Source organism: Leiobunum rupestre, chromosome 7 (assembly GCF_980474605.1).
Source record: "Leiobunum rupestre chromosome 7, qqLeiRupe1.1.hap1, whole genome shotgun sequence".
Lineage (NCBI taxonomy): Eukaryota > Metazoa > Arthropoda > Arachnida > Opiliones > Sclerosomatidae > Leiobunum > Leiobunum rupestre.
This window is the reverse complement of record NC_143390.1, coordinates 30921162-30936980: the sequence shown is the minus strand read 5'-3', so window position 1 is coordinate 30936980 and position 15819 is coordinate 30921162. Positions and strand designations below refer to the sequence as shown.

General features: G+C 35.5%; 2 protein-coding genes across 2 annotated transcripts; one reads left to right on the top strand and one right to left on the bottom strand.

The window, feature by feature from the left end:
• The first annotated feature begins 800 nt into the window (after nt 1-800).
• On the top strand, nt 801-6346 carry LOC149936040 (maltase A1-like). The gene is made up of 9 exons (XM_090180704.1): nt 801-1863; nt 1940-2097; nt 2190-2315; nt 2399-2524; nt 4164-4291; nt 4353-4551; nt 4624-4830; nt 5596-5715; nt 5781-6346. Exons 1-9 carry the CDS (start codon nt 1215-1217, stop codon nt 6150-6152), a joined length of 2085 nt encoding a protein of 694 aa, XP_090036830.1. The 5' UTR covers nt 801-1214; the 3' UTR covers nt 6153-6346.
• Nucleotides 6347-6786: 440 nt separating this feature from the next.
• On the bottom strand, nt 6787-8094 carry LOC149936039 (uncharacterized). The gene is made up of 8 exons (XM_090153921.1): nt 7872-8094; nt 7681-7770; nt 7567-7608; nt 7446-7508; nt 7346-7390; nt 7189-7281; nt 6965-7121; nt 6787-6898 (listed from the first exon to the last, which is right to left on the bottom strand). Exons 1-8 carry the CDS (start codon nt 7902-7904, stop codon nt 6876-6878), a joined length of 546 nt encoding a protein of 181 aa, XP_090010047.1. The 5' UTR covers nt 7905-8094; the 3' UTR covers nt 6787-6875.
• Nucleotides 8095-15819: the final 7725 nt, after the last annotated feature.

Below are 15819 nucleotides of genomic sequence, written 5' to 3'. Positions count from 1 at the left end.
ACTGCATCACAGGTAACGTATCGATGACGTTTTACTACGAAAAGCCCTGGACATAAGGGCAGATATAATATAAACCTTGTAACCTAGATATGCCCACAGCCATCTTTAATGGCGCGCTGTTCGGGCAACAGCACGTCATCAAAGTTGGCCATAATAATACTATGGCACCGACAGGTGGAGGTCGATTTTTCGGAGGTCACGTGCCGGAAGTGGGTAAGCGCTAGAATCAACTAGGGTACGGAGTTCTATATTATCTTACCTGTCAAACGCTACGGGTGACGCTGGAGCAAGCGGATTCAAAAGGGCGACGAAGCCCGTAATGCAGTCTGTCTTGTGAATAGCTCTCGGTAAAATTTTTGCATATGAAGAATAGGAAGTGTCACACTTAGTCTGCTCACTATTTAAAGGGCAACGCAAGCTCTGTGGCAAAATAAAGAAAAAGCAACGTGCTTTTTAACCCCCTACACCCCCACTCGATCGGTACTGGCGAGACCACGCAGAGTTTACCGTAAATTTTGCACTTTGCATACATATTCACACAAATGCCAGCTCACTTGCGTTGCCCTTTAACGAACTATTTTAAGAACTGGTTTTTTTTCAAAGGAAATAGTTTAATCTTACCAAATCTGTTTTAAATGATACTCTTCCATGTATTTTTAAATTTGTTTTTGCTGTGCTCTTTGTGAGCCGCCCTGTTACAAAAGGGTGTCGAGGACGGCAACAATAAAACCTTAAAACCTTAAAACCTTATTGGAGCATTCCGGTCATGAGGTGTTTGACGTCAAAATCTACTTTATCAGTCCACGTGATCAGTCTCACTTTTCAGTAGAATACATTTTGCTTTTGAATGTTTTATAACAGAAAATTTCGTCAAGTTATATTGTAGAGCCAGAAAAGAAATCCACGCCGTGTGTAGTATTGGTAATCTGGGGCATAGATTACATCATCACAAAGAAATAACCGCTAGCGACAGAGAGAATAAATTATCTCTGCTAGCGAGTAGTCGAGGGCAAGATTCCCAGACTTTCATCCACCCGGGGTCTAGCGACAAGCGAGCGAGCGAGAGGGAGAGAGAGAGACATACCGCTTTTAACTGGTTTTATCTCATCGTTGATAGGCGTAAAAGTGAAGTTTGACCTCATTTCTTATCCTGTCGCCCTCCCTACAAATTAATAATAAGATCGAGGCTGCCAAGATTTGAGTTCGGGAGAGAGATGGAAAATCAGAATTACAAGGCTAGTCCGACCACACCGTTGGCAGTGGAAGAAGCAGATTTTCAGAGATCCGCCATTGACGAAATGGACGAAGAAGCAGCTGCCAAGGAATGCTTAACTTCCAGCGACCCCACAAAAGTGAAATTCATTTCCGCAAATTCTGAATATACTAGGAAGAATGGAGATGCCAAAGTGGACATCGAGAATGTTCAGAGATCTGTTGGAATGGGGAAAGATGAGCTGATGAAATATGCAAATGATCCATTTTGGGTGAGGCTCAGAATGGCACTCTTCATCTTATTTTGGGTTGTATGGATAGCCATGTTGGTTGGCTCCGTGGTCATCATTTTCCTGGCACCTAGATGCCCACCAGCACCGCAGCTAGATTGGTGGGAGAAAACCGTTGTTTACCAAGTTCTGGTCGGGTCCTATAAGGATAGCAATGGAGATGGAAGAGGTGATATCAATGGTCTTATTGAAAAATTAGACTATTTAAAGGATAAAGATGTTAATACACTACTACTGAGCCCGATTTATCCCACATCAAAAAATGACTATGAGTATGATGTTGTGGATTTCAAGGCTATTAATGAAAGATACGGCACCATGTCTGACTTTGAGAATCTCATCAAAGTGGCAAATGAAAAAGGTCAGTTGTTAATGCCAATGAGGCTCAAGTCGTACGATTTAGACTATTAATTCATTGTACTTTGTATTTCTTTTAGAAATGAAAATCATTATGGAATTTATTCCAAATCACTCCAGTACCCAACATCCTTGGTTTACCAAGAGCGTTGAACAATTTTCCCCATTCAATGACTATTACATTTGGAATTCTGGCTTACCATCCTCTGGTGAAAAAAATGACCCGCCAAACAACTGGGTAAGTTTTTTTTATTGTGCCATTGATGCTGTAAATCTTCACGTCACAGTGTCACTTATAAATAATGTGATTATTGTTCATTTTCTGTTTAGAAAAGTGTACATGGTGGATCAGCTTGGGTATATGATGATGTTCGTAAACAGTATTATCTCAGCCAGTTTTTCCATGATCAAGCTGACCTAAATTTGAGAAATCCCCAAGTTAAAAGTGAACTAGAAGTACGTATTTTCGATCTCACCTCCTTGAAAAAAGTTTTATTATATTTACTAAATAACCTTTTTTTTTTAATGTGTATTTTTAGAATATTCTGCAGTTTTGGTTAGATAAAGGCGTCGATGGTTTCAAAATCAATAATGTGCAATTTCTTTACGAGTCTTTGTCCTTGATAAATGAACCTGTTGCATCAGTGGGGGGTAAACAGATTGAAGTGAGTAAAGAACATTTTTTACATTTTAAGCTTAGTTTTTTTTTGCCTTATGAGTAACATTAAACTTGGGGGATACATATTTTTGAACTTTGACTTAAGATAATTTTATCTAGTTCTTAATTTAAATTTAGCTTGAAATAGATTAGAGTTACTCTCCTCCCCCCTCCCTGCTTGGCCCCTTTCCAAATAAATTAGAGGATGTTGACTCCTTCAAAATAGGAACTGAAATCTTGCCTTTTGACCTGAGAGTGTGACATTTGCTTGTGATAATCAATTGGTTAATTTGTTTAACCATTGGTATAGAATTTTTTAAATTTTCCCCATTATTTTGATAAGGTCATATCTATCTATCTATCTATTTATTATTTATTTATTTATGGAGTGGTATAACAAGAAAATTGTAAACAAAACAATCATAGATATACTAATTATATCTGTAGTTTTTTTCCATTCAGCAGCTTTCCAATAATTTATTTAAACTTTTTGGTTCTTTGGTGTTAGCAAATAAGCGGTTTACCAGTGGCGTAGCAAGGGGCGGAGGGGGCAGTCCGCCCTGTTTGGCAACTTTTTAGGAGGCTGCATTTTTTATGAGTTATTCCTGTATATAGGTAAAGGTGAGAGACATTGGAGTAGTCTGAAAGTTTTAATTTTTAAACTGAAATAGGTCAATGGGACCCTTCTTTTTTTTATTGTTTAGATAGGCTTTTCGGAAAAATTTTAACATTTGTGATTTATGAAAGCAAGACAAATATTACACATAGAGGCATGATCAGACATTTGTCATGATAATCAGCGGATTATTTTTTTGTTTTATAGTTTTTAAAATCATCTTAAGTGGCTTGTTTTGATTGTGTCGTGTTTTAGTTTTTAATTAACGAGTGATATCCTACTTCCAAAACTGATATTAACCCACTTGCCATCAGTTTTGACCATTTGACTGATTTCACCCTTTTGACTATCATTCAATTTTCATTTAATCATTTGTGGCTCTAAATGGTGTCAATTGCATGATTATTTTTCTGTCAGGAACATTGTTACAGGTGTTAAATGCCCACAAAAGTATCCATCTACTTGAACCTCTCTCTGCCTATGAAATATCAATAACAAAACTATTCAATCTATTTTATTTTAGTTTTTTAATCATTATTTTTCAAAATTTATCTTCTTTCTCTTGTTCAAATTTTCTGAATATCATATAAAAAAATTTCGGCATGACTCTGCTTAAGCAATCAGATTTAACCACTGGCATGTCCAGTTTCTAAAATTATAAAAGGCACGCTTATTTTTACTTCAAGCAGCATGCCTATATATAATGCTTTCTTTTTATGAAATTTTTAAATAAATAACTTATCAAAAGAGGCTTTTTTAAGTTTTTCTTTTAATACTTTATTAGTCTTTTGTAAGTTAGTAAAAAACGCATAATCAAAAACAAATTTTACCCTTACCACCCATGGCAGCATACTTTTATGGGCATCCCAGTTGATGTGAGTATCATGTTAATTTCAATGCTTGCTTGTTGCCAGTAAAACGGTTTTAATATACTTTTAAGTAACTGGTAACAACTATCATCATCACTACTCATTTTTCTATAGTTAACCATTATAGTTATCCTTTTTAATATTTTTTGTAATTTCATCAGCGTGAATATGAACAGTTGGATCATGTTCACACTCTGAATCTTGAAGAGAATTTGGATCAACTAAAAGAATGGAGAGAATTTCTCGACAACTATGTTAATCTCAATACCACTGAAAAGAAACACAGGAGGTATAATACTTCGCTATCAAAATTATTGGTCAATCCTAAATTAAATTTTTATTTTTCGTAGAATTATTTTAACTGATGTGATCAGCAATGACGTTAACGAAATTGCAAAGTATTATGGAAATTCCACAGAACGAATCTCCGACATTCCATACTATTTTGGCATTACGGAATTAACAGAAGGTTCAGAAGCCAATTTCTTAGCCACATCAATAAAGTCGTGGCTTCAAGCAGTTCCTGAAGGTTTATGGCCAAATTGGGTGGTAAGTTTCACTATTCTACAGTACTCTTTTATTAATTTTAAATATTAGTTTTTCATTAATTATTTCTTTTAGCTTGGTAGCTTAAGTGACGCTACAAGGGAAAACAAAGCTCATCGTCTAGCTTCCAAACTTGGGAAAAATTTCCTAGATGCGATTCACGCAGTTGCGTTGTTAATTAAGGGAACACCTATAGTTTATTATGGAGATGAAATAGGCATGGAAGATGTCCACATTGATGATAGTGACGTAGTAGATACAGTCGCAACCAGAACTAATACGGTAATGTAATTGAGATTTATAATTTTTATAAGACTTTAGAGGCTTATAAATTATGCATGTGGGATTACTCGGTTTCGTTCGAGTTCTCGATCGAGCTTCAAGTCGAGTAAGCTTGAAAAGCTCAAATAGTTTGAGCCTCAAATCGAGGCCTAGGCTTAACTTTTGAGTACTCTAAACTTATTCTTACAGAGGCACTGCTCAAGAGCTTCTAAAAATGGGGGGAAAAGCTACTAAAAAAATTCCCTTTTGGGGCCTGCCTTAAGATCTCTTATTGGGTGAGGTAAAAGTAATAGTGGTTTCTGATTGGTCACTGATTTTATATGTAGAAACCAAAAACATAAGTTACATGACGTTAAGTGCCCTAGCTGTTTATTGTCAATTGTTTGGCGGTTCATCAGTCCACTATTTTCTTGTTGTAATCCCTTGTATGGCCAGTTATTAATTTACGCTTCACAAATATGGCTTCAAATAAACGTAAAAGCTCAGAGAGTAAATATACTTTTAATGAAGAAGTAGTAAAACCTAGTGATGAAAGTGAAGATTTTAGTTTTAAATGATTCCTCATCTGATGAATGATGAAAGTACAAGTTCTACAAATTTGATGAAATGCGACTAAGCCTTATTATTAGAGTACTCAAAACCACATTTTTAAGCTAAGCCTGAAAGCTTGATAAAATTTTAAAGCTCAACTTGATACTCTAAAAGTGAAATTTTTCATACTCAAAGCTCGCACATGCCTATTATAAATTAAATTCATTATTTCAGGAGACAACCGATTTAGTGAAAACACCCATGCAATGGGATAATAGTACAATGGCTGGATTTACTGAAGGATCTGATTCTTTCTTGCCTATATCTAAAATATCCAAAGAAATAAATGTTGAAGTATGTGTAATTATTTTTTAAGTTTGTTTATAAGTTGTATATTAATATACATTATTTTATTACAGTCTGAAAGTACACTGCCGAATTCTCATTTAAATATTTTCAAAAGGCTGGTTGCAATGAGAAAGGAACCGGCTATACAGTTTGGTAACACAACTGTGAAAGCTTTAGCTGGAAACATTTTTGCCATGACTCGAATTCGTAAAGGCAATCCTGCTTACCTAGTATTGGTAAATTTTGGTGTCAATGGCACAACTGTTGATGTGGTGAAGGGAATGCCACAAATTCCAGATAATGGGAGGGTGGAAATAGTTTCATACCCTACCAGCGAAGTTCCATTAAACGATAAGCAGCATCCAAAAGTCACACTATCCGGCGTAAACTTGGCTAGTAAACAGATGGCTGTTATTACATTTGTGCCCAAAAAGGTTGATTAGAGTAGTAGTTTTAAATAAGCAGTAAATGTTTTTCTTTATAAGGCTGATTACTATGGTGTTAAAAATTATAAATTTTTGAATCTCAAAAGCACTTAAATGTCACTTTTTCTTGCTTAATTAAATCTTAAATGGAATTATTTCTTTTGTCAAAAGCAATTCAGAATAAACTACTTATGAGCATTTAAAATCTTGACTTTTTTTTTAAGTGTAAAATCTTAAGTAGCTTGTTGACAGTAGTTTCCCCCCCGCCTTTGTATTTCTTACATTTAAAGCAATAAGTTTTTTTTTTCCCATTTGGCCTAGTTCAGAACATAATGATTAATAAAACAGGGTTGCCACACTTCAGGGAATTCCATCTTCACACATGTTGAAGGTTATTTTACTGTAGTTATTATTAAGTTCCTTCGAAGTTTTGCTTATTTTTTTTAAAATTGCAATAATACTTTTGTACTGAAATGTAGGTTGATTTCAATTTATAAACTTATGGTAAGCATAAAATATAAAGCTTAAAATGTCTAATTTTGGTTTTAAAAGGTCAGGGAATTTGAATCTGAAAATATTGTGGCAACTCTGGAAAATGTTTCTGGTGAACCTTTTAAAATTTCACTACTAGGTTAAGAGCAACAAACAAAGGTAATTACAGAAACTTTACTTAAAAGCAATATACAAGCAGGTTAGAAAATGATATTCAGCAATGAGACTTTTCAGAAGAGGAACATCTAATTATGGAAAGTCCACTTGAGAACCTATTAAAGCACATTTCATAAGTTTATCATTGTTAGATTCGCTTCTAGCTAAATTAACCAGCTTACTAAATGTGCCAAATGATATGGGCATTGTTTGAATTTCTCTGGCAACTAAGATTGGCTCCATGTCACATTGGCAATTAAAGTCTTTTGTCTCGTAAATTGGGTCTGACATATCAGTACCGCAGTCCCTCTTTGATTTTGTAGCTGTTTCTTGATTAAACTGAAATTGGAATACAATAATGGAAATTAACAAGCACAGCTACGAAATAATACAGGGAAATAATTACGGTGGATTCCTGTTTTACAATGCTGCTTGGTACAATAACGTTGTTGTCTAGGGTTGCTGTACTAAACACGTGATCTTCTGGTTCTGTCTTTACCTAAATATACAAATTAAAATTAAGGGGGAAAGTCTAAAATAAACTGAATTAATTTATCCCTTACATTTATTTGTGATGTAACATTTAATTCTCCAATTGGGCCAACTGACTGGAATTTTTAAGAGTGAATATTATATTTAAGCCTTTATTTGTTTCTAGGTTACCATGTTTGACATGTCTGGTTTGATATCCATTTCTTCTTCATAATCCACTGGTTCTTGTTTAATCTATTCAATTTAAAAGGTGTTATTTCCAAGTTTTAACATTTTCATTTTATAAATATACTTGTATATATCCAGGAACCTCTGGTAAGCTTTCTTCTTTTACCTGCGAAGAGTTTTTAATACAGGTTCTGTAATAATTTTTTAAAATACAAAAAGCTAAATAATAATGCCGTACTTGAGAATAATGGATTGTTTGGCTAAGTGTTGGTAATATTGTTTCCGGAACAATTATTTCTTCAGTTACAGATGGAGCATTGGGCAAAATCTAGCATAATAATTTAATCATAGTAATGTCATTGGTTTAAAGAAGGAAAACCAAAGGGTTCGAAACAGACAAAACATTGTCAACAAGAAAGTTGGTCTCACTTTTATTCTCTTTGCTGGTTGGCTGTAGCTCATTTTGGATAATTAAATAGAAATATTTTTGTTTTACTGTTATTATAAAAATTTATTATTTGATAATTTCAAAGCCGTCAATAATAGAAGGTGGTTTCTTTTCACCTGTTCTTGGACAAAAAGTGTACCCTTTTTAACCTAAAACGTTTTATTTGCCTATTCCGGGCATAGATATATGAAATAGTATAGATCCACAATTCTACGAGGGACTGATACGGAAGGGACAGCTAGCAGACAACGCGTATTTTCTGCTCACCAGGTGCAGGGTGGGAAATAAGGGGTACGTTCAGCCACGGACTGTAAATTTTAGAGGACCGGTATTCCCGAGGTATTTTACGGGGAACGACTCATAATTTCGAAAATCACAACTCCGAATACAAAATTCCCATAAATTCCCATAACTCCGAATTCCCATTACGTAGAATTCTCATATCTTCGAACCAAAACCCCGAATACAAAATTCCCATAACTTCGCATTCCCATAACTTCGAATTCCCATAACTTCGAATTCCCATAACTTTGAATTCCCATAACTTCGAATTCCCATAACTTCGAATTCCCATAACTTCGAATTCCCATAACTTTGAATTCCCATAACTTCGAATTCCCATAACTTCGAATTCCCATAACTTTGAATTCCCATAACTTTGAATTCCCATAACTTCGAATTCCCATAACATCGCATTCCCATAACTTCGAAATCCCATAACTTCGAATAGTAGTTTTTTTGGGTACGGAAATGCTAATTATTATTCTCAACTCAATGGTGAAGTTGGTTTTCGTTGTAAAGCTCTCTTGCGGAAGTGAATAGGAGAAAGCGTGTTGATTTCAAATAAATGATGAAAAAAGGACTATAATTAACGGAAATAATGGAAAGTAACATAATAACAGTAAGTATGACAATTAACGAGATTTACAACGGAACTGATCTTCATAGCTATTGCGCAATCCAGATGTTTTATCAGCACAGAGCCCCCTAGTGTCTAAAACACGCGAGACTTCCGCCTAAGCCAAACTATCTGGTTTCCGATAGATCGGCGGAATATTACACTTAATTGATAAAATAAAAAATAAAATTCGGCGGCACGAGCCCAAATGAAATATGTTTTTTGGCACGCGGGCTTCAAAACAAAGGCAAAGTTCCTCACGACTCCAGAACGGGCTCTCCGTTTTTTACCTCTCCGAGGGGACAAAGTCCCCTAGGAGGGGTTATACAACGACCGTGTCTGTCTGTGGGTCTGTGGGTGGGTCTGTGGGTAGGTCTGTGGGTGGGTCTGTCTGTCTGTCAGGCCTGCGAACGCGTTCGCATTTTCGGTGCAAAGTGTAATCACTGCGTACGCAGTTTCTCGAGATCTCTGCGTTCGCAGTTGCTAGTAATTAGGGAACAAAGTCGAAAAACCGTGTTTGCAAAACCACCGTGGGACGGTGAGCGTTAACGGATTAATTTGCAGTCGGGGTTGGTTTGGTGGTTTTTTTTCGTCAACGCTCGCCGTCACGACAGGTTTAATTCAGTAGTTTGGATATTTCGCTATTGTAATGTTTATGTGTAGGGTGGTAATGTTGTGTTATTGTTATGACGTTTGTGGGTGTTGAGTTTGTGGTGTGTATGTACGGGTGGTAACTCTCCAACTCTTTCTTATTGACTTTTGGGACGGACCGAGTGCTGAGTGTAATGCTACCTCTCAACATCCAATGGCAGGGTTTCCACCAATTGTTCACGGTATTCGTCTTAGTATCAATTTGCGATCGCATCGGGCGGGTTTCGAACCCGAGACCGCCTGTTTGACAAGCGGACGTTCTACCACAGAACCACCGACACTTATTACGTTTCATTGAAAATTAGACCTTCAGCTTTATCAAAAGCGTATTTAATAGAGCATGAAATTTTGGTTTAATTGAAATAGAGCAAAATTTCGTGAAAGATTTAAATTATTGCATCGAAGAAATTCTAATTTAGCGATTTCTCATTTGATTAAAAACAAATGCGTCACCCAGGTTTCGAACCCGGGCCGTTCAGTTAGGCAGTCGAGCGCTCTACCACAGAACCAACGATAACTTCAAGCTATACTGCAAATAAGACACTCATTGTAAGCATAATAGTTAACAAAGTCTTGAATTTTTTTACGAATGAAATTGTGAAGGCCTAATGTGGTTTTTTTACGAAAAAATTATAAAGACTTAATCTTGTTTAATATAATAAGTTGCTTTATTTCAATTTGGTACTTTTGTTTAGGGTTTTTTTAATGAATGGAGTTAAAGATTGTTTTCTTCTATTATTTGACGTTTTATTTTTGCGGTTGTATATTTGTTTTATCTTTTATTCTTTTAAAATTATTTACTTCTTCCGCAAAATGGTTCATTTTTTGGAGGAACCTTTTTACTTATTTTTTGTGTATTAATGTTTTGAGAACCTTTACGTTTGGGAAAGGATAATTTTTGACGGAACCTTCAAAGTCTATACGTCGCATTTTCAAAAAATTTAATGGTCAAATCTTGTTTTAGCGCAGTCAGCAGATAAGATAAAGGGTAGAACCCGTTAGTTTTTTGTAATTTATTTAGTTTTTTCAGTCGTATATTCTTATCTATTAGGTTTAGCGTATTGGTTTTCAAGCTTAATAATTCATTTATTAACAACATATCGAGTTGGTCTGGTTTTCAACTCGGTCGTAATTTATTTTAAACGTTTTCTCGGCTGATTAAGATGTTTAATGCAGTTCATCAATTGGGTTCGTTTGTGTTTATTTATAAAGAACCCTAACTATTCCCTCTACGGTCATTTATTGATATACGTTTAGTCAAGTGGCTTTCTGTGCTTTGTGAATGGTAAGTTTTTTGGTGGTGTGGATATTTGGATATCTAAGATTCCTAATGCAGTCATTGATATCCTGGGTGTGCGAGTCATTATATGATATTGGAAATTGGACGGTTTTGGTCTTTTTCATGCGGTATGTGTCCCAACGTCAACAGGATGGTTCCGACAGTCTACGAGTCGTCCACTACCAGATATCTACGGTATCTTGATCAGGCGAACGTTGAAATAAAATGAGCGTTAACTATGCGGCAAGTATTTCGTAAGCGACAAAAATACAAATACCCTCTGTAGATATTTCTTTCATTAAAATTGGCTTCGTATTATATTTAACTGCTAAACTTGTACCGTAAATAGGGTTAAAGTCAATTGTGCGTTGTTTTAGTACGTCTAACTCACTGTTGTAACTACTTAATTTATAATATTCTGAATAAATTAATCTCGGTTGTTTCGTCTCAATTATTTTAATTCAAATTAAAATTTTATACCGGGCGGGATTGAACCGGGATTACGTTATTAGTAAATAACTCTGAATTGGGGAGATATAACTTTGAGGGTCATCTCGAGAAATTAATACCGCTAGTTGTATTTTGATTGTGTTGAGCTTTTGGGTGGTATTGTTGGCTTTAATTATCATTTTTTCGTGTGAAGTGGTTTAAAGAAGGTTTTCTGTGTTGTTATATCGTAAGCGATAAAAATACAAATACCCTCTGTAGATATTTCTTTTATTAAAGTTTGCTTCGTATTACATTTAACTGATAAAAATTTTCTGTAAATAGGGTTAAATTCAATTGTGCGTTGTTCTAGTTCGTCTAACTCACTGTTGTAACTACTTAATTTATAATATTCTGAATAAATTAATCTCGGTTGTTTCGTCTCAATTATTTTAATTTAAATTAAAATTTTATACCGGGCGGGTTTGAACCGGGATTACGTTATTAGTAAATAACTCTGAATTGGGGAGATATAACTTTGAGGGTCATCTCGAGAAATTAATACCACTAGGGACAATGCTTCCGAGGAGAGGTATATTTTGGCTTGCCAACTTGTTTTTTATTATATTCTTAAAGAAAATTATTCACCAAGGACGGTAACTTCAAGAGAGTATCTTTGTCGCAAAAAGGTTCTGTAAGGAAATTAGAATTAAAGCAATAGAAAGTGTCCTACTTATTGTAGTTATGGCACCTATGGCTATATCTAGTTATATATTTGAAACTCAGGTATTATAAATATCATACGTCTATAATATTATTCAATAAGTATATCACTTTGGAAAATATTTTACTAACGTCTCGTAAGAGCTAATCACAGAGTGACGTCATCATGGTACGAAAATCGCCCGGCTAGACACGATAAGGAGCAGACGCAAAACGTCACCGAAGTCCATTATAAAGTCTCTCGTATCTAGCTCTCAGTAAAAGTTTTGCATGTAAAAGGAAGTGACAGACTTATGTAAAATATTATAAACTTATGTAAATATGTACTGGTGAAATAACATAACCCGAGTTCAACTGATAAATTACCTATACTTGAAAATTATAATTAATGATTATTTGTAATTTAAGATTAAATCTTGTCACATCAGGGCCGTGCCGAGCTTTCGTGGGGCTTCGATTTGCACTCCCCCCCCCCCCCTTGAACTTTTCCCGTGGGCACCTTCAGCTTGCGGGCCCCCTAACAATCCCTCATGGGCCCTTTTCAACGGGACAATGCGGATTTTGCCCCCCCCACTTTCCCCTTGTCTGCACGGCCCTGTGTCCCATATCAACTCAATCTAATAATCACCCCGATAATCAACCCCGATCATTGCCAATTTATTTGTTGAGAATTTGGAAGACGTTTTATGGACGATATTTTCTTTGTGTGGTCAGGCAATAGACAAAATTTCGACACTTTTCACCAATCTATTAATAATATTAATTAGAAAAGTAAATTTACTTTAGAATTAGAAAACTCTGGTTGATTATCGTTTTTAGATATTAATATTGAGAAAAAACAAAATGGCTTATGTTTCACGATGTACCAAAAAGCAACTCATCCAAAAACGTTTCTAAATTTCAATTCCAATCATCCTCACCAGGTGAAAACATCAGTGATAAAGGGTCTAAAAAGCCACATTGAGAAAATATCTGATAATCCCATTTTAGATAAACAAATTATAACTAATCAATGAACAAGCTCGGACTATCCTAAAAGTTTGGTGACTTCTATTCTGAACCAAAATATAGTTCAAAATTTAAAACCAGTTGATTCTGAAAAATTAAAAACATTGGTTCTCCCATACATGAAGAACACGACGGAAAAATTAAAACGTATTTTCAAACCATTTGGTATTAATCTAGTTTCGAAAACCAGTATCACATTAGGAAAACAACTTTCAAAATTAAAACCAAATATTTCCGAAGAAAATTTACGAGGTGTAATTTATGAAATTCCCTGCTCGTGTTCTAATGTATACATTGGAGAAACCAAACGTTCAATTACCGATAGAATTAAAGAACATAAAATTTGTAGAAAGAACTGTGATTTGACAAATGGTATTGCGAAGCATATTTGGGAAAATTCTTAGAAGGCATATTTATTCGAAAAAAGTGTACTTTAAATTTAGATAGAGGCTGTTCAGAAATAACTAACTGGGGTTTACTTAATAGGTGGTTTTTTTTTCGCCTGTCACAGGACAAAAAGTGTAAAGTTTTTACCCTAAAATGTTTTATTCGCCTGTTCTCGGGGTAAGATTTACCCTGTTCCGAATTTTGTTCGCTTGTTCCAGAGCTCAAACGTTACACTTTTTACTCTTCCTCGAAAGGAGGTCTAGAGGGAGTAATCTTGCTTGGTCGTCTGCTTATATAGAAAATTCGTCTGCTTTAATTTCATTTCACGAAAACATAACGGGTTTTGAAGCTTTTAATAACGAATATCCAATTGTTAAATGCTATTTAATTACTATAAAAGTTGCTTGAGGACCACTAAGGTGGTGTCTTGGGTATAAGCCTAGCTGATTATTATTATTATTATTATTATTATTATTATTATTATTATTATTAAATAAATAAGCCCGGACAGACCCACAGACATACAGACAGACCCACAGACAGACACGGTGATTGTAATACAACTCCAGGGTACAAAGTACCCTCGGAGAGGTAAAAACCATTTAATATGTTTTTGCTTAATTAATTAATAGACCTTCATTCAAAAAAATGCTATTTGCAAATTTGTTACTATCTAGTTTATACCAATTAAAGTGTTATTGCACAGTAGTTTTAAAATATCATGACTGATGACGCGTCTATATCTAAAAAATATTCAAGCTAGAAAGGTTTGTTGATTTAATAATAATAATATTTCGCAAAATAAAACTCTGCGGGCAACCACAAAGGCCTATACGTGGTGGTTAGATTCCATTAAAAATTAGATTAAAGATTTGAAAGCTCTACAAGAAAGGTTTAAATAGATAAAACCAAATTAAAAAAAATTAAATTTAACATAAGAAATTAAGAATTTTGCGGAAGCCAAATGTCAAAAAAGAATTCCGATACGCAAGAACGAAATAGCGGAATTGAATTCTGAGTGACATTCTCCCTGATTCCAGCCCAGCACCGTAACCAGGATTTGATTTCGGAGGGAGCACACAATGGGAATCAAAAAAAGCCATACGTTTCGGGGGAGGTGGACTTGCCCCTTGGCCCACCCATCTGGCTATACCACTGCATGCTCCTCTCTATTTGAACTCTGTTTGAACCCAAAAACGAACCTTTTTCTATTTGACTAGGCAAAAACCTAACTTTCCCCCCTACCCCTCTAAGACTGAGGGGTAAGACAGTCTCATATAATCGGTACACCGAGTTCGTGCATTTAGCACTGTTAAAGGTACATATTTTCAAGAGTTCGCGAGTTCCATTTAGCACTGTCAAAGGTACGGCAGTGTACACCGAGTTCACAGAGTGTCTTACCACTCGTCTAAGACGAAGCACTTAATTACATACGTTCCTGATTTCCATACGTGACAAGTCACAACGTAACTAAAACCAAAAAAAGAAATGCCACAGCACCCACTTAAAGGAAGAAACAACTGGACCATGATTATCCAAATTATAGTTCGACTATTCAAATTTGTTTAATGCTGGGAAAAGGGTGGGGCTACTACCACTCTGCTGAGCGCCTGACACGTAGTCACAGAGTGGATAAGAGATTGGTTATGTAAGGTTACAAGGTAGTCGTTTTGGTACGGTTTTACCTCAATAGATCACCGTAAAACGAAATAGAGGCTACGCGGTACCGTATTTCGACTTACTCGAATTCGTTTTTTAGTGTTTGTCGAAAGAGTATTTCATATTTCGTTTATACTATAAATATGAAAAATAGAATCAATATAGTTTCAAAATTATTGGTTGTTTTCATTTTGAAAAAGCATGGGGTAAAAGTTAAACTGTTATTCAATTTAAATAAGCTTACTCACACTCACTCACTCACTCACTCCCTCCCTCCCTCCCTCACTCCCTCACTCCCTCACTCCCTCACTCCCTCACTCCCTCGATGAATTCTCTGAACAAAATACCGAGGTAAGTTCAGGCTTCCAGCAACCGCAAAGTGATCACAACCTGGTAGGCTGTCTCTAGTGTGAATCTCAGTGAGGAAACGTTCGTCATTTATGAAAACCAAGTCAAGGAAGTTATTTCCGCGTGTGGGATTTGTTATACCGTCTGTTGAAGTCCAAGGCCAAACACAGTTTCGCAAAAAATTTGCTCCTGGGCTGTACAAAGGGACGGATTCGACCAGTCAACATGTAGGTTAAAATCTCCCATTAAGATGAAAACATCGTGCGGTGGAAGAATCTCGTGTAAGAAACCAAGAAGGTCATTTACATCCTAAGGACTGACAAATCTCCGCGAGTTAAATCGGAACATATTTTAAACTTTATTTTTGTTTCTGAAGGTAGTTTTGTTCGAATTTGAGACCCAAACCTTGCCCAAACGTGCTTTGGCTCGTATATACAGCCTTAAAAATAATCTTTAGACGAATTTACGGTTAGGAATCCTCCTACGACAGACCATCATTAATATCATTAACCGACGTCTTTCAGTTTCATAATAATGGTAATTATGTTAG

Coding starts and splice junctions, on each gene's coding strand:
- LOC149936040 (XM_090180704.1), top strand. CDS start 1,215: ATGGAAAATCAGAATTACAAGGCTAGTCCGACCACACCGTTGGCAGTG. Junction 4,292..4,352: donor ACTGAAAAGAAACACAGGAG/GTATAATACTTC, acceptor TATTTTTCGTAG/AATTATTTTAACTGATGTGA. Junction 4,831..5,595: donor TCGCAACCAGAACTAATACG/GTAATGTAATTG, acceptor TCATTATTTCAG/GAGACAACCGATTTAGTGAA.
- LOC149936039 (XM_090153921.1), bottom strand. CDS start 7,904: ATGAGCTACAGCCAACCAGCAAAGAGAATAAAA. Junction 7,609..7,680: donor AAACAATCCATTATTCTCAA/GTACGGCATTAT, acceptor AACTCTTCGCAG/GTAAAAGAAGAAAGCTTACC. Junction 6,899..6,964: donor CATATCATTTGGCACATTTA/GTAAGCTGGTTA, acceptor GTGCTTTAATAG/GTTCTCAAGTGGACTTTCCA.